The 18,486-nt window shown below is 44.3% G+C and overlaps 1 protein-coding gene across 2 annotated transcripts in view; it reads left to right on the top strand.

The window, feature by feature from the left end:
• pkd1b (polycystic kidney disease 1b) overlaps positions 1-18,486 on the top strand; it is a 78,946-nt gene that overhangs the window by 41,549 nt on the left and 18,911 nt on the right. For both annotated transcript variants that reach the window (XM_054748990.2, XM_054748988.2), the window contains exons 11-24: positions 2,721-6,358; positions 10,281-10,433; positions 10,531-10,671; positions 10,876-11,158; positions 11,248-11,350; positions 11,439-11,567; positions 12,136-12,286; positions 12,365-12,502; positions 12,636-12,780; positions 12,864-13,577; positions 14,314-14,467; positions 14,541-14,796; positions 17,779-17,974; positions 18,091-18,258. In XM_054748990.2, the coding sequence (XP_054604965.2) occupies positions 2,721-6,358; positions 10,281-10,433; positions 10,531-10,671; positions 10,876-11,158; positions 11,248-11,350; positions 11,439-11,567; positions 12,136-12,286; positions 12,365-12,502; positions 12,636-12,780; positions 12,864-13,577; positions 14,314-14,467; positions 14,541-14,796; positions 17,779-17,974; positions 18,091-18,258 (6,369 nt within the window). The remainder of the gene's footprint in view (positions 1-2,720; positions 6,359-10,280; positions 10,434-10,530; positions 10,672-10,875; positions 11,159-11,247; positions 11,351-11,438; positions 11,568-12,135; positions 12,287-12,364; positions 12,503-12,635; positions 12,781-12,863; positions 13,578-14,313; positions 14,468-14,540; positions 14,797-17,778; positions 17,975-18,090; positions 18,259-18,486) is intronic.

The raw sequence follows: 18,486 nt of genomic DNA, 5'->3' as shown, positions 1-18,486 counted from the left end.
ACTACATAACAGCAGAGTTTTCTACAGGGAGTGCAGAATTATTAGGCAAGTTGTATTTTTGAGGAATAATTTTATTATTGAACAACAACCATGTTCTCAATGAACCCAAACAACTCATTAATATCAAAGCTGAATGTGTTTGGAAGTAGTTTTTAGTTTGTTTTTAGTTTTAGCTATTTTAGGGGGATATCTGTGTGTACAGGTGACTATTACTGTGCATAATTATTAGGCAACTTAACAAAAAACAAATATATACCCATTTCAATTATTTATTTTTACCAGTGAAACCAATATAACATCTCCACATTCCCAAATATACATTTCTGACATTCAAAAACAAATCAGCGACCAATATAGCCACCTTTCTTTGCAAGGACACTCAAAAGCCTGCCATCCATGGATTCTGTCAGTGTTTTGATCTGTTCACCATCAACATTGCGTGCAGCAGCAACCACAGCCTCCCAGACACTGTTCAGAGAGGTGTACTGTTTTCCCTCCTTGTAAATCTCACATTTGATGATGGACCACAGGTTCTCAATGGGGTTCAGATCAGGTGAACAAGGAGGCCATGTCATTAGTTTTTCTTCTTTTATACCCTTTCTTGCCAGCCACGCTGTGGAGTACTTGGACGCGTGTGATGGAGCATTGTCCTGCATGAAAATCATGTTTTCCTTGAAGGATGCAGACTTCTACCTGTACCTCTGCTTGAAGAACTGGCAGTAGGACTGGGAGTTGAGCTCGACTCCATCCTCAACCCGAAAAGGCCCCATAAGCTCATCTTTGATGAAACCAGCCCAAACCAGTACTCCACCTCCACCTTGCTGGTGTCTGAGTCAGACTGGAGCTCTCTGCCCTTTACCAATCCAGCCACGGGCCCATCCACCTGGCCCATCAAGACTCACTCTCATTTCATCAGTCCATAAAACCTTAGAAAAATCAGTCTTGAGATATTTCTTGGCCCAGTCTTGACATTTCAGCTTGTGTGTCCTGTTCAGTGGTGGTCGTCTTTCAGCCTTTCTTACCTTGGCCATGTCTCTGAGTATTGCACACCTTGTGCTTTTGGGCACTCCAGTGATGTTGCAGCTCTGAAATATGGCCAAACTGGTGGCAAGTGGCATCTTGGCAGCTGCACGCTTGACTTTTCTCAGCTCGTGGGCAGTTATTTTGTGCCCTGGTTTGTCCACACGCTTCTGTTGACTTAACCTAACCCTTTGTTCTAAATCTGAACCTCTGACGTAACCAAAGGGAGTTAGAAGCTAGGCGCTGCCTCAGCTCATTGTGGAGAGTGGCTATATTTAGGGTAGAGAGGTTGTGTTATCGAGTCAGTGTGTGTGTTTACTAGTTATAGATTGTGTTCATGTTTATAAACTATAGTGTGTGAAGGCGGTATCAACTCCAGCCTGTCTGGACATCAAGTCCCCGGGTTTCCAGATAAGAGAAATGCCTCTATCTCCGTGCCTGAGGACATTTTGTGCAGCTGAAAAGACTGTACTTCTGTAGCCCACATTGGTCTTCACTGGGACAGGGAGTTCCGCGCTGGGCTCCGATCTTTGGTGGGGTTTAAAGAATTAAATGTTAATTTCTGGAGCTCAGTTCACCGTCAGAACCAGGTCAGACCCGACCACCAGAAGAGATGCACGGCTCAGCAGGACAGCTGTTTTCTGGGTCGGAACTGGATCAGAACCGCTGCCTGGACCACCAGGAGAGGATGTATTTTAAAAATACCAGCTGGACAGGCGTGCTGGTGTCTGGGTCGGATCCAGCTCCCAGAAGCCTGCATGAGCTCCAGAACCGGATCACAGACGTCTCTCTCCCTCTCTAAGCACTAAACTACATTATGTGAACGGATATTAAAGAGTATGAGACCGCTGACAGAGGCTCATTCGTATTAATATTATATTAACCTAAGCGATACAAATTAAATTGTCTGGTACACGATAATAATCTATACAATATTGTGATGTAAGCACACGAGTTAACTCACCCGCTGCTCTCCACAATCTCTCTGCTTTGGCCGATGTTTTCTCCCTCTGGTTTGTCTCTGCTCTCGGGGATGAGCAGCAAACTCATAATTTTGTGGTTTTGGTCGATCAGAAGTAGAATTATAAGCATTTAAAGTTTCCTCTGTGTCAGAGCCGCATTAGAATCCATAGTTTTCTCTGGATTAAGCTAACAGGACTCCCTCAGCTGATGTCACTTGGTTTGGCAAATGTTTTAAACAAGTTTCTATTATGTTTCTCTAAACATTGGTTCATGGGAGTCTCTAACCTGCAATTTACTCTAACACAGCAAGATAGTAAAAACAGGAAATATCCTAAATAATAAAATTGTCTAGTTTTGATCATGGCATACAAATATGTATTATTTATGTCAAGTTGATCAAATATTTCCCTTAAAACTACCTTTTGCACATTTTTCAGATGATGTTTTGTTTGCAACTTAAAAACAATATGGCGGACGAGAATGGTCATAATATGGGCAGCCAGAGGCCAGGGTACCACTGAACACTGTACACTGTAGATCCCCCAGTGGCCTTACTGGCCTGTTAGCTTTGTTAAAATAAAGTTAATGAGTTTGATGCATTTTTTTATGTCTCAATAGTTGTTTTTTGACCACATGAGGTTTACATGCTTACTTTTGCTGCTGTTTTATTCACATTGCATCTTTGACATTTTCTATCCCGTTCCACAAAGTAAAACATATTTTTGTATTTTCTTTAGGGAACTATACACTTCATGTTGAAGTTTTTAATCAGTTTATGAACACCAGCTCATCCATGAGGATCAGCGCTCTCCCTCAGCTCTCCAGTCTCCACATCTTCCCTTCCACTCAGATTCCTCTGGTGAAAGAGACTCTTTATCTGGAAGCCGCCATCAAACCCTCAACCCTCACTGTCCTCTACACCTGGGACTTTGGTGATGCTTCCAAAGTGATCCAAGGACTCCATGAGAAGGTTAACCACAGCTTTGAATCCGCAGGAGTTTACAGTGTCGTCGTATTTGCCAGCAACAGTGTGAGTTCTCTTGCCGCCTCACTCATGGTGATCGTTATGGAGAAAGTCTCAGGACTGACTGTCACATTCAGCAGCCCGAGTGAAGCAGGCGCTCCGGTGGACTTCAGGGCTCAAGTTGCCACTGGCTCTGATCCCATTTGGGGGTTTGACTTTGGTGATGAGTCTGTGCTGGAAAATCTTACAGATGGCTACATCTCTCATATCTATGCTTTTCCGGGGAAATATAGAGTTGGTGTGAGTGCTTCCAACGCTGTCAGCCAAGCTCGTCTATCAGTCCTTGTTGAAGTGTACAGTCTGACTGTCAGTGGAGTTCTCCCTACAGACTGTGTCATGAGTGGAAAGGATGTACAGCTGACTGCTCTGGTGAATGGAAACGTTTCTTCTCTGAGTTTTCACTGGACTTTGGGAAAAGATTCACTTTCAGTTGTGATGAATGGAAAACCAACTGTCGTGCACACTTTCCCAGCCCATGGCATCTTTCCCATTCGTCTGACTGTGTTTAGTTCTTTCGCATCTGTTTCATTGAACTCAAGTATTTGCGTTGAAAGCCCGATAGCTAATGTTGAGCTGCAGACTTCTCGGGGCGTGGTGGCAGTCCAGGAACAGGTTTGCCTCAGAGCGTTGGTTTCCCCTGAACAGACGACAGTTTACCAGTTTATGTGGTTTAGTAGCTCGTCTGGTTTGGTTTCCACCACAGAAAACTCCAAGTGTTTCGCCTTCAGCAGTGAAGGTGATGAAGAGGTGTTTGTAGTAGTGAGCAACAAAGTCAGCAACAAAACGGCTAAAACTATTATCTCCACTCAAAAACCAGTCAGTGAGCTCACAATCACACATGATAGTCAGAGTGATGCCCTCGCAGTCAATAAGTCAACTTTATTCTGGGTTGCCCGTGTTGTTGGCAGCAACGTGTCAGTGGTCTGGGACTTCGGAGATGGTTCCCCTATAGAGAAGAAACTGAACATGTCCCATGTCTTTTACTCAACTGGTACATTTACAGTCACTGCAACAGCGTTTAACTCCATCAGTCGTGACTCTGCAGCCCTTAACATAAATGTTCTACTCCCAGTTTCAGATCTTTCACTTCACACTGATCAGCTTTACGCTGTAGTAGGGCAGCAAATTGTTATCACAGCGGTAAGCAGTGATAGGAGCATCACTAACTACTATTGGACAGTAGAAGGTGATCCAACCGAAGAACGGACTCCTCAGTTTCAGTTTATATCCTCCAAACCAGGAGTGTTTGAAGTGAGGGTTACAGCTCAAAACCTGGTCAGTAAAAGAGAGGAAGCAGTTCTAATAGAGGTTCATGAAATAATTGAGGGGCTTCAGATTGAATGTCAAAGTATCACAGACAAGAAATATATACCAACTCATGAGGAAATTCTATTTACTGCATCAGTGATCAAAGGGTCCAACATCACTTATCACTGGCTTGTTGCACAGAGAGGTGTGATCCAACAACAGGATGGAGAGCTGTTTCATGTAGTGGCTGACACGCCTGGCAGGATTTTGGTCCGTCTTAAAGCTTCCAATATCCTGGGTCAGGTTATCTCTGGTGTTTCTCTTGTGGCAGTAGAACGTGTAACTGGTGCACACCTTGCAACACAATCGAGCATCGTAGCAACAGGGACAGCAGTAAACATGACTGTGTTTGTGAATACAGGTTCACACCTACAGTACCGGTGGTACGTAAACACCAACACGTCTTCACATTTGACACACGAGCCCTTTTTTCTTTACACCTTCACTGATCTGGGTCTTAGTTTCATTACAGTGTCAGTTCAGAATGTCCTCAGCCAGAGTCGTCACACCAAGCAGTTTACAGTCCAGGAGGAGATCCGAAATGTTGATTTCACAATAGATGGAAAGAAGCGTCCTTTTTCTGTCAACGTTAGTACTTTCCTTTCTTTTCATGGATTTGCTCATGAAGGTAGTGGCCTCCATTGGACTTGGAAGGTTAAAAGTGGCAAAGAAAATATTTTTACCTCCACTGATCCAACTTTTACATTCAGACTTGTACATATAGGCATGTATCTGGTGTCTCTGAATGTCTCTAATGACCTAAATTGGCAGATGACCTCACACAGCATCACCGCTCAGGAACCAATCAAAGGTTTTCTGTTGAACATTAGCAAGACCTCTTTGTGCACTCATGAACAAGTTGTGTTTGTTCCAACGGTTACCAAAGGAAGTAATGTGAGCTTTTTTATAGCTCTCCAAAACAAAGACAAGATTCAAACTCAGGAGATTTTTGGAGAGCAGTTTGCAACATCAAACCTTTCATCTGGCAGACACCTGGTTACAGTCAAGGCTCTGAACCTGGTCAGTAGTGCTGAGTTGTCCAGTAGCATCGTGGTAACTGAGAGTATCCAAGGTTTGCATCTTATAAACTGTTGCTTGATTTCACTAGAAGCTAAAAAAGGAGCCAGATTCAAGGCTGAAGTTCAGACTGGCTCTCCTATCAACTACACATGGACGTTTCAGTTGGAAAACTCTGAACCTATGTTACTTTTTGGACAAGAAGTGAACTTTACTGCACTGGAGAGTGGTTTGTTCTCAGTTACTGTGCATGCCAGCGATGGAGCCTGCTCCCAAACGATCCACGAGACTGTAAGAGCTGAATGGCCCATTAGAAAAGTCAAACTTGTCTGTCACTCAGAAAGAATATTTGTTGGACAGGCTGTCAGTCTTTTTGCAACAGTGATTGAGGGCAGCAGTGTGAGATACCTTTGGGACTTTGGAGATTCAACCACAGTACTGATGACAACAGTGAGTGCTGTTGGCCATGTGTATAATTCTACAGGGAAATACACTATTGCAGTCAAAGTTTTCAACAGTGTTAGCCACGTGTCAACACATCTAGAAGTGGAGGTGGAGGCGCTTCGTTGCTCCAGCCCACAGGCCTCCCTGGTCCAGAATCAACCTACCATCTTCAGATCCAGACTAAATTTCTTTGAAGCAAGTGTGACCATGAACTGTTCTGCCTATAAGACTTCATACTTGTGGGAAATCTTTAGAGGGATATGTTTAACGAATGGGACCAAAGTCTGCCTAAGTGACAAGGATGCTGCCTTGCCTCTTCTCATTCTTCCAAAGCACTCTCTTCATGTTGGAGAATACTGCCTGCAGCTCACCGTGTCATTCAAGGGAACTCCTCTAGCTGTCCAGCAGGAGACTAACATAACTGTGGTCCACTCCCAGTTAGTGGCTGTCATCCAGGGAGGCTCCAGTAGACTCTGGCCTTATGTCAGGGACCTGGTTCTGGATGGCTCTGGGTCTCATGACCCAGATGTGGAACCTGGAGTGACTGATACACTGCAGTATCACTGGACCTGCTTAATGAAGGTACATATCAATGTTTCATAATATTTTAACGTCATTTAGACTTATTACTCTGTGAAAAGCAGCAGAATGTCACACTTACCAAAACATACATCTGAAAAACTTGGAATTGCTTGTGGTGTTCCCCAGGGATCTGTGCTTGGAACAAAATTCTTCAATATGTATAGAAATTGTATTTTTTATTTATCCAAAGTGTTAAAATGTATTCTCGTTGCCAATGATACAAATATGTTCTACTGAAGTGATAATTACAATGAGCCTGTGAATACTGCAAACAATGACGTATGTGTTATTAAACTGGATATGAACAAACTATCCTTAAATATAGAAAAAAACTAAATCTATGATTTAAAAATAAATAAATAAATTGAGGATATCCAAATTGAAACTGTTAACGAAAATACGTTTGTGGGAATTGTAATTGGTAATAAACTGTCGTGGAAACCCCATGTCAGGCACATAAAACAAAACTCTCCAAAGGCCTTTCAATTTTAAAGCCAAACCATTCGTGGATGGGAATGTACTCCGTTCCTTATACGGTACCCTGGTACTCTCATACTTCAGAAACGGTGTTGAAGTGTGGGGAAACACTTATAACGCAACTAGTTCACTAGTAATATTACAGAAATGAGCAGTATGGATTATTCACAAAGTTGGCTTTTTAGATCATACCCATCAAGATTTTTCTGATCTCGTAGAATATTATATATATATATATATATATATATATATATATATATATATATATATATATATACATACATGTGTGTGTGTGTGTGTTATATATATATGTATATATATGTATATATATGTATATATATATGTATATATATATAAAAAAAAAAAAAAATATATATATATATATATATATATATATATATATATATATATATATATATATATATATATATATATACATATATATATCCATCCTTCCATCCATTTTCATCCGCTTATCCGGAGTCGGGTCATGGGAGCAGTAGCCTAATGCGAGAGGCCCAGACTTCCCTCTCCCCAGCCACTTAGGCCAGCTCCTCCGGGGGAATCCCAAGGCGTTTCCTGGCCAGGGGAGAGACATAGTCCATCCACCGTGTCCTGGGTCTATCTTTAGGTCTCCTCCCGGTTGGACGTGCCCGGAAAACCTCACCAGGGAGGCATCCAGGAGGCATGATCTCAACTGGCTCCTCGACGTGGAGGAGCAGCGGGTCTACTCCGAGCTCCTCCCGAATGACCGAGATTCTCACCCAATCTCTAAGGGAGAGCCCAGCCACTCTTGGGAGAAAACTCATTTCGGCCGCTTGTATCCGCAATCTCGTTCTTTCGGTCACTACCCAAAGCTCATGACCATAGATGAGGGTAGGAACATAGATCGACTGGTAAATCGAGAGCTTCGCCTTCTGACTCAGCTCTCTCTTCACCACAACAGACCGGTACAACGCCTGCATCACTGCAGATGCAGCACCAATCCGTCTATCCATCTCACGCTCCAGTTTTCCCTCACTCGTGAACAGGACCCTGAGATACTTAAACTCCTCCACTTGGGGTAGGACCTCATCCCTGACCCGGAGAAGGCATTCTACCCTTTTCCGAATCAAGACTATGGTCTCAGATTTAGAGGAGCTGATTCTCATCCCAGCTGCTTCACACTCGGTTGCGAACCGCTCCAGCGAAAGCTGAAGATCACGTTCTGATGAAGCCAACAAGACCACATCATCTGCAAAAAGCAGAGACCTGATCCTCAGGCCACCAAAACAGATGTCCTCCACACCTTGGCTGCGCTTGGAAATCCTGTCCATAAAGGTTATTAACAGAATCGGTGACAAAGGGCAGCCTTGGCGGAGTCCAACTCTCACTGGGAACAAGCCCGACTTACTGCCGGTAATGCAGACCAAGCTCTGACACCGGTCATACAGGGACCTAACAGCCCGTATCAGAGGTCCTGGTACCCCATACTCCCAGAGTACCCCCCACAGGGTCCCCCGAGGGACGCGGTCAAACGCCTTCTCCAAATCCACAAAACATATGTAGACTGGTTGGGCAAATTGCCACGCACCCTACAGGATCCCCCTAAGGGAATAGAGCTGGTCCAGTGTTCCACGGCCAGGACAAAAACCACAGTGCTCCTCCTTAATCTGAGGTTCAACAATCCGATGGACCCTCCTCTCCAGAACCCCTGAATAGTCCTTACCAGGAAGGCTCAGGAGTGTGATCCCCCTGTAGTTGGAACACACCCTGCGGTCCCCCTTTTGAAATAAGGAGACCACCAACCCGGTCTGCCAGTCCAGTAGGACTGCCCCCAATGTCCACACGATATTGCAGAGCCGCGTCAGCCAACACAGCCCCACAACATCCAGAGCCTTAAGGAACTCCGGGCGGATCTCATCCACCCCTGGAGCCTTGCCACAGATGAGCTTTTTAACCATCTCAGTGACCTCAGCATCAGAGATTTGAGAGGCCAACCCAAAGTCCCCAGACTCTGCTTCCTCACTGGAAGACGTGTCGATGGGATTGAGGAGGTCTTCGAAGTATTCTGCCCACCGATCCACAATGTCCTGAGTAGAGGTCAGCAGCACACCATCGCCACTATAGATAGTGTTGGTAGCGCGCCATGTGAATTCATGGATTTTTTTTCACATTCTGTCTCTCACAGTTGAAGTGTACCTATGATGTAAATTGCTGACCTCTGTCATCATTTTAAGTGTGGGGGTCATCTCTGGATCCACATTTTCAATCCTCTACTCATGCTTGGCTGGATCCTCCTGCAGGGATGGAGCCTCCAGATGCACCTGCCAGTGATCCACGAATCCATCTGCTGCTTAAAACCTTTCAAACAAAAACACCATTAAAATACCACCACCAGGGGATTGTTGGATTCCTTCACGGTCTGTTGTTAAAAAATCCCGGACGAGCCCCCACTTGTTACGTCCCCGACAGGTGTTGTCAAAAAGTGAAGGATGGGGGTAACAAGACTGGATATTAAAAGGGTTTTATTGTAACAAAAAGGTTCTAAAAACATGCAAACAGATCTCTCTAAAAGGTTAACATCACAACAAATTATCAACTATAAAAACACCTGGTTAGAACTTTGTTAAAAGCTTAACCGAACAGAAGGTGTTTTAAAATCCCGAAGTTGATAAAAGTTCCAAAACAATATACTGACTAAAACACGTGGTAAAAACTTATTTTAAAAAGCTTTACCACAGCGAAGGTGTTTAAAACCGAGGTCATTAAAATACCCACAAACAAAGTTAACCTTAAAACCAAACTGCAACAAAGATCCCACTGGATCATCCAAAAGCTTCTTACTAAGAGTTAAAAACCAAACCAAAGTTTAAAACTCATCCACATGAATCTAAACGAAAGGGGTTGAAACCAATCTAAAAACCAGGAGGACAGCAGAACCCCTGCACTGCTGCCTCCCAGACTGCTGAAGGCACAGCCTTTTTATGCAGGTGTTGGCAATCAACCATGTAGCTCAGCTGTGCTCCTCAGCAGCCCGGGAGAGAGGAGAATGAGGGGCGGTGTCAGGCTGATTCACCAGAGCTGGGTGATCCTGGCTTCTGCTCTTCCCTGTCCAGACTGGCAACCGTAACATGTCACCACTGTAAAATATGTATTGTTCCAGTGATAGATGCAACACGATGTGAGTTAGTGTAATCCACTGGGGACAAAAGGTGAATTATTAGTATCACTCATTTATAGAAACAGCAGGGAAGCATATTGAAAGTGTGAGTAAATGGGGTGGGATTAAATATGTTTTCTTCTTCCCACTCCCTTTCAGGCAACTATATAAATGTTCATTAAGAAATCAATTTTTTGTAAATGTGCAAATGCATGCGTGCATGAATCTAAATGCCTGAAATGAAACAATCAATAAATAAAATAAAAAATACTTACCTCACTAACGTAGCACCTGTAATTCTAGAACTCCACAGAGTCTCCTCCAGTAAAGCTGCCCATTGAGAGCACGGACACGACGATGACTGTACTCAGCACTCAGCTGCACCCAGGAACCCTCTACATATTCATCCTCACGGTCCACAAGAACGGGACGAGATCCACCTCCGTCAATCAGACTGTAGGATCAGTCGCTACATGCTTTTGAACACATGACCAACACAAATCTGCCTAGCTTCACGTGTAACCGTGTTTTGAAACTGTCTCACCTGTTGCAGGTAACTGTGGCTGAAGCTTCAGTGCTTCCTGTGACTGTAACATGTGTTTCCTGTTCTGCCAGTTCCTCCGTTCACCACGTTGGTCCCACCACTCCTGCTGTTCTTAAAGGAGTTTGTGGACAGTGTGATCATCAGACTCTGGTAATTACAGGTCATTCCTACTGAAATTGTTGAAACTATGAAGAATCTTTGCTTTTCTAGTCTTCAATAAATAATTTTTCCAGTTTTTCTGAATTACTTTAGCATGAATATCTGAAGTTACGCACACACCCATCGTTGTTTAGAAAGTAAAGCTGAGTAAGGCACTCAGTGTTTAAATCTCATGGAAGAACTCCCTCTTCACAGTACAAATGGAGAGCTGAAGACCAGAATGGCATGACCCTTGACCTCAGTGATATCGCAACCTCTACAGGAACACATTCGCCCAGCCTGGTGGTGCGTTCAGGTGTCCTGCACCCTGGTCGCAGTTATTCCTTTTTCCTGAATGTGTCCCAGTCTGGCAGCAGGTGGAGGGGGGGTGCAAGTTTAACCATAGAGACAAGCCGTTCACCTCGAGGTGGAGTATGTGCTCTCAGTCCTGAATCAGGCATACGTCTGCTGGAGACAGTGGTCACTTACAACTGTTCAGGTAAAAGACACACGCTGTGAAAAACTCCAAATCAAAACACAAAAATGGTCAGAGAGAACAACGTTTGCATTTTTTTATTTATTTGTCAGGCTGGCACGATGATGAAAGCAAGGCCTCTCAGTTAATATACACCTTCCAAGTGGCACCATGCTGGCCTGTCGGCACTGCGTGTCCCATGTTAACGCTCTACAGGTGAATACAGCCCTCGTCCTCTATCGTCATTACATTTAGTCGAAAGTGATGGAGGAATGGGAGTTTTTATCCGTTTTTTTTCTCCTAGGGGTACTCGCACAACATTTGGCTGCTTGGTCCCCTTGGGAAGTCCTGGAGAGCTACAAAACATAACAATCATCACTGTTACTATCATGATAGAAGATCATCAGGGGGCAAAGGTCACAGCTCTAAACAGGTAGTTTAAATGATACACTTGGGTGAATGATGATTCATGAGTCGCTCCTAGGTGTGAGCGTTTGTGTGCAGGCTCATCTGTCTTGGTGTCTCTTAGCTGTGATGGGCCAGGCTTAGGGTGCAGTGTGCCATGTTTCCGTGCAACCAGCATTAAGTGCTGTGGGTGTGTTTGCAATGTTTTGCACCCTTCTACTGTGGTCTGGCCTCGACGTCTGCAGCACACTCTGCACATCCCACTTCAAAATGTGCAAGCACCATTATTCTGTCCATGTTAACTCGGAGTTTGGTCTCCATAACTCTACTCACCAGTACTCTGGTCCTAAAACAAGGTGGTTAAACGTTAGCATCAGTTCTGAAGGTGGTGGTTGGCTGGTCAAAACAGATACAAATACTAGCTTGGAGTTATCTATAAACCTAGCTTGGTGGAAAACCTTCATCCTCAACAAGATAATTTAAATGCACTGAAATATCTACACATGCAAGTATTTAATAATCAAAGTTACATAAAGACCAGAGTAATTACCAGAAGGACTATCCTGGAACTCCTATGATCCCATTTTATTCTTCAGAACACTGGTGGTTGAAGATCTGCCCAGTAGCAAGACTAGCAGTGGATGGCTCGGACACAAGAGTCAGATGGAACTGGTAACTCTGGTCCAACATGGCAACCCTCAGGAGATCATCCCATACTCCATTGCTCTCATCAGCAAGCTCAATCAGGTAACATACGTTAATCATTGCACATCTGAACTCATTTGAACCGGTGACACTAACCTAGTGTGTCTTTCTAATCACCAGATGAAGTCTGGTGGTACCGCGGAGGAGCTGAGAACCAGGAGGGAGATCCGGGAAAGCGTGTCCCGGGCTCTCGCCTCTGTTCCGGTGTCCTCCTTACAGACTGTTGAGCAGCTCAGCTCAGCACTTACACTGTCCACTGTGAGAAAGCAAAGCATGCTTAAACCCCTGTCCCAGCTTCCTAAGGAGCATCTCACCAGAACCATAACTTCTCGGAGGCCATTTAAGACCATTTTTTTAATTTTTTTAATTATATCTTTTCTCTGATTTCCAGGTTGTTCCTGCTGAGATGGTATCTGAGGGCTGCCAAGAGACAGTTTTGGCAGCAGTGGAGACGATGATTAGAGTGGTAGAGCACCAGATCTGTCCTGTAGGTTTGACAGCTGTAGACCTGGGAAGAAACCTCCTGGATATTCTAGGTGCTGCTTGACCACTTTCTCCAGCTACTGACAGTCAGACCATGCTGGCTCTCTAAATTCCCAGTTGTTGTCCGTCTCTCCAGGTAACACACTGGCTGCTGTGTCCGAGTCCAGCAGAGCTTCCAGTTCTCATCAAACCCACTCAGGCTCTCTGAAGGCAGCTTCAGTGGTCACATCAGCGTTGACTCATGCTGGAGCCTTGATGCGTGCACTGATGCATTCTCGTGTTCTGAACGAGGAACCTCTGTCATTCTCCAACGGTTACATCAGAACAGCTGGTTTCTTTGGAGACCCTTTTGGCCTCCTTTGTTTGCACCAGTCAAACCAGTTCACCGAAAATCTGATGAAGTCACACTCATCATCAACTGAAGGGTTTAAGAGATGCCCATTTCTAATCCCCGCCTCTCTTAGCGCTCACCTGAAGACGCAGAGTTCAGAGGTGGTGCAGGTGCTGCTCGGAATGGATGCGAAACTGGAGTCTGACCCTTTTCTTGATGCGGCCAATCCTCCCATCTCCACCACCCTGGTCGCCATGGAGCTCAACAGCCCTCAAGGTCGTCCCCTACCAATCCAAGACCTGACCCCTGAGCAAGCCATTCAGATCACACTTCCCAACAAATACCTTGAAACACAGGATGAAAGAGGCAGAAATGGGAAAGTACAGGAAGCTGGAAACAGGACGTGTCCCACAGCAACACTGGCCAATGCAGGACAAGTGAATTTCACTGTCAAGGTTCCAGATAATCTGGATGAAAATGCTGGTTTATACATCTCCTTCAACTTCAGCCTGGCTCCAGGTACAGTGGGATTATTACACAGCAGACACTTTTTTAAAACGTTTAATAAATCAGGGGTCTTCACCTTCACTTTTAACTCCAGTTTTATTTTCTGTTTGCTCTATTCACCTAACTAGGAGGAAAACTAGTTACTTTTGTCCCATTCTCCATAGTTGGTTGTTGACTTTCTGCATAATCTCATCACATCTCACAGCTGCCAATCAGAGGGTGGGTGGGTGTGGCCAGCAACAGCTCATTAGCATTAAAGAGCCCTGCAAAGGCTCATTCTGGAAGGAGACGAAACTGTCAAGTGTAAAGCTGCTGAGATGGTTTTATGTTAGAGGGATTTTAAAAAGACCCTAGATCAGATCTTAAAGGTTTTATTTCAAATGTTGGACGCAGATCAGGAAACGGACATTAAAACATGTTTTCTTGATGTTAAATTTGCCCACGTCTGTGAGGGGCGTGTGAATGATCCCTGTGTTCTTGTTTCTCATTTTCCAGAACAAAATACAGACACCGAAAAACAATTATAAATGTTGATTTATGTTTTTATTTTTTACCGATTTACAAACAACAATAACTAAACTGGAACTAAATTAAATCACACATTTGCTTGAACTAATAGCATGTACTTATCGTCCCTCGGGGCTGCATCATGTGCATATTGAGTAGTTAACATCTCTATAAATTGGTCAGTTTTCCAAGAATAATTTAAACCTAAAAGCCATTTTAAAGCTGCATTTTGCATTTCCAGGAGGCACTCCAGTGAGAATGGGACACATCAGAGTGGAAGTCATGATGGCGGTGCCAGGGACTAATGCATCCCAGGATTCCCTTGTGAGACAGTGGGCTCTCACGCTCTCTGCTGTCACCGCCTCCTCAGAGGAAACCATCTTTCTGTCTCCACTGTGAGTCACACAACTAGCTGCTCAGATAGCTCGTTTCCATGAATGTGTGTCACATGAATATTTATGTTCCTAGTCTGAATGGAACGGATAAGCCTATCTCTGTCAGCCTGGCTCCATCTCTGAACGGTACCGGGCCTGTCCAGGCGGCGGCGTGTGTGTTCAGCTCTCTGTGTCGGTACTACAATGTGACAGAAGGGCGGTGGAGCAGCGAGGGCCTTCAGCCACTGGAGGGCAGCACACTGCACGCAGCACGCTGTCTGACACAGCACCTCACCATGTTTGGGGCCAGTGTGTTTGTCCATCCGGGTTCTGTAATTCTGCTGCCACCAGTAAGTCACAACACAAGCTGTTGGACTGCCTTCTTAGTAAAGACTTTTGTTTTTCTCCTTCTGCACACATAATTACCACAATTGTGCCACCAAGCAGAAGAAAAGGAGGAAGTGTGGAGAATTAGGTAGAATCTTTGGCTTTGTTAGAAGCTTGTATTCTGCATTTTAAAGCTGGCCTACATTCACTTTTTCTCTCACTAGCTGTTGTCTCAAAGTGCTTTTCAGTCCATCGGTCCCAGCGTGCTCTCTATAATTAATGCGTCCCTGGTCTCTGGTCAGGTCCCTGCTCTCTTTAAGAACACTGTAATCCACCAGCTTCTTAAAAAACAGAGTCTCGACCCCTCTCTCCATAGCAGCTTCAGACCCATCTCTAAACTTCCGTTCATCTCCAAGATCTTGTAAAAGGTTGTGGCTAAACAACTCACAGCTGCTCTTGATGAACATAACATCTGTGATAGCTTCCAGTCAGGTTTTTGTAGCGCTCATTCTACTGAAACAGCTCTTCTTAGGGTCTCTAATGACCTTCTGACTCACAGTGATGCAGGGGACTGTTCTGTTCTGGTCCTGCTGGACCTGACTGCAGCCTTTTAACACTGTTAACCATCACCTGCTACTGGAGAGGCTGAGAGACTGGGTAGGCCTATCAGGAACTGCTCTGGGGTGGTTCTCCTCTTATCTCTCTGACCGTCTCCAAGTTTAGGTCCTCCACCACCTCTCTTACCCATGGTGTCCCACAAGGTTCTGTGCTGGGGCCTCTGCTCTTCCTCCTCTATCTGCTTCCTCTTCAGCACATCCTGAGCTCCTTCAAAGGAAACTCCTACCATCTTTATGCAGATGACAACCAACTGTACATCCCCTTTAAGCCCCATGAGATGTCTAAGCTGCAGCTGTTACACACCTGCTTAGACTCTATCAAAACCTGGATGGCTGGGAGCTTTCTTCAGCTGAATGAAGATAAGACTGAGATCCTCATCTGTGCCCCAGACAAGCTGGTTCCCAAAGTCAGAGACTCTCTTGGTCAGCTTGCTTCTCACACCAAACCTTCCGTCAGGAATCTTGGCGTGACCTTTGACCCAGCTCTCACCCAGTTCTCTTGTTCGCTCTTCCTTCTTCCATCTCAGGAACATTGCTAAGCTGAGTCCCATTCTGTCCCCCTCTGAACTTGAGACAGTTCTCCACACCTTCATCTCCTCACGCTTAGACTACTGTAACTCTCTTTTCACGTGTCTGAGCAGAACCTCCCTGAACTGTCTACAGGTGGTTCAGAATGCCTGTGCTCGGCTTCTGACCAAGTCCTCCAAACACCCACATCACCCCGCTTCTCCTCCAGCTTCACTGGCTGCCAGTCAACTTCAGGGTTCATTTCAAGATCCTGGTTCTGGTCTATAGGGCCTTACATGGACAAGCACCATCTTACATTGGTGATCTTCTTAGTCCCTACACCCCCAGCAGGTCCCTGAGGTCCAGTGGTAAAAGCCTACTGGTTGTGCAGTACCAGGCTAAAGAGCAAAGAGGACAGATCATTTGCTGCTGTGGCCCCCAGACTCTGGACCTCTCTCCCCCTGAGTCTGAGATCAGTGGACTCAGTGAACTCCTTCAAAAAGCAGCTGAGACTCACTTGTTCAAGCTGGCTTTTGTATGACCTTCTTCACCACCCTCTCTTTATTCTGCTCTCCCCACCTATTCCACCTTCCTCAGGATCCACTGATTTCCCTCTTTCCTATTCACTCTCTCTCTTTCTTAACATTTTTTAATCACAAATGTCTATTTTTGCTCGTTTTAAATATATTTTAACCATTTTCTAAATTCTTTTTTATATTTTTACATTTTTTTTTTGTTTTTGTGAAGCACCTCGTGACTTTTATCTTGAGAGGTGCTATAGAACTGAAATTTTCTTCTTCTTCTTCTTCTTCTTCTTCTTCTTCTTCTTCTTCTTCTTCTTCTTCTTCTTCTTCTCTTGTATAAATGTCTGTTTGAGTTTTTCTCTGTCAGAAAATGCTCTGGCGCTCCTTTTTCTGGAAGTAGAAGATAGACGTAGGAGTGTGAGGGCTAGAAAACACTTTTGGGCTTACTCACCTCTGATTGGCTAACAGCAATGCAACTCTGTCTGACTCCCTTTGCTTTGCAAAGTTGATGTTTTATCTCCTCCAATAACAAACCTGAAGGAGCTCTTCCTGTTGTGGAGCTGCTAATGCCAACGATTAGCTTCTACTAGCAAAGACCTGGGGTTTCATTTATCATACTTGCTTATGCACAAAACGGGGTCGGAAAACTGCATAAGCAACTTTCCACGCTCGCACGCGCACACACACACACACACACACACACACACACACACACACACACACACACACACACACACACACACACACACACTATTTATGGCAGTAAGTGGGCGTGGTGAGGGCGGGATGTGACTAAAATGCAGCTGAGAAACATTCTCGTTAGTCTCCGATTTATGAAGCGGAGATTGCGTGCAGCTGTGCGTCCTCCATGTCTGATAGATCACAAACCTACTTGTCGTGAGTACATTTTTTTTGCTGAGCTTGAGAACGGTTTTAGTAAGGATTCTACGCAATGTTTGATAAATGACAATGTATTGTCTTGTACAGCACTTTGGATGGCGTTGTCGCCGTTTAAATGTGCTTTATAAATAAAGGTTGATGATGATGATGAAATGAGACCCCAGGTCTTTGACTTTTTTTCTTTTCATTTTGACACTTTTTTAAACTTCTCATTTCCTCTGGAAATAGTGGGTAAACTAAAATTTTAACAATTTTATTTTTGAAGTTTCTTAAATTACACATTTCTGCTTGACATTTTACCATTTATAACTTCATTTTGAAAATAATATTTTGACTTTTTTATTGACATTTCAACAGTTTTCCCCATCATTTAGCTCCAATCTTTCATCTTAGTGACTCTAAAATGCCATTGTGCTAAAGAAAGTGACAAAAGCAAGTGTCTGATCCTTGCCTGCAGGCTGACGGGCCCATGCAGAACACGGTTGTAGGGATTGTGTGTGCTGTCCTGGTTATGCTTCACCTGCTTGCGGGGCTCATTGCACTCAAAATGGACCATTTGGACCGCTTAAGGCTCAGCCAAGTCCCTCTGTGTGGCCGATCAGGACTGTATCAGTACAGAGTGCTGGTGAAGACTGGCTTAAGGCCTGGCGCAGGTCAGCGGAGTAATTAAATATGTTAAAATATGCCAAAACATGATAAATGACTGTTAATTCCTAAAAGCTGTGACTGCATCTGATTAAATAAATGACTGAGTGATGCATCGCATTAGGAACCACAGCACACGTTGGCATCAGTCTGTTCGGAGTGAGCAAAAGTGGTTCTCACCATCTGCAGAAGGAGGGGTCTTTTCAGCGGGGCGGCCTGGACCAGTTTCAGGTGGAGACATACGACAACCTTGGAGAGATTTGGAAGATACGCATCTGGCATGACAACACAGGTATTTATTAACCACTATTTAAAAAATAAAGGGTTTGAGAAGAAATTTAAAAATGAAATCCAAAAGAAACATCTATCTATTTTATTCAAACAGTTAATTTCAGAATTATGGGGAAAAAAGCAATGCAAGAAAAATCCTGTTTTTGTCATGAAGGTTTTAATATAAGGTAACGACAATGTAAAAACATGCATACTTCCACATTTTGACCTTTTTATTCAGTATATTTTT

The sequence above is a fragment of the Nothobranchius furzeri genome, chromosome 16 (assembly GCF_043380555.1).
Source record: "Nothobranchius furzeri strain GRZ-AD chromosome 16, NfurGRZ-RIMD1, whole genome shotgun sequence".
NCBI lineage: Eukaryota > Metazoa > Chordata > Actinopteri > Cyprinodontiformes > Nothobranchiidae > Nothobranchius > Nothobranchius furzeri.
This window is presented reverse-complemented; position numbering and strand designations above follow the sequence as displayed.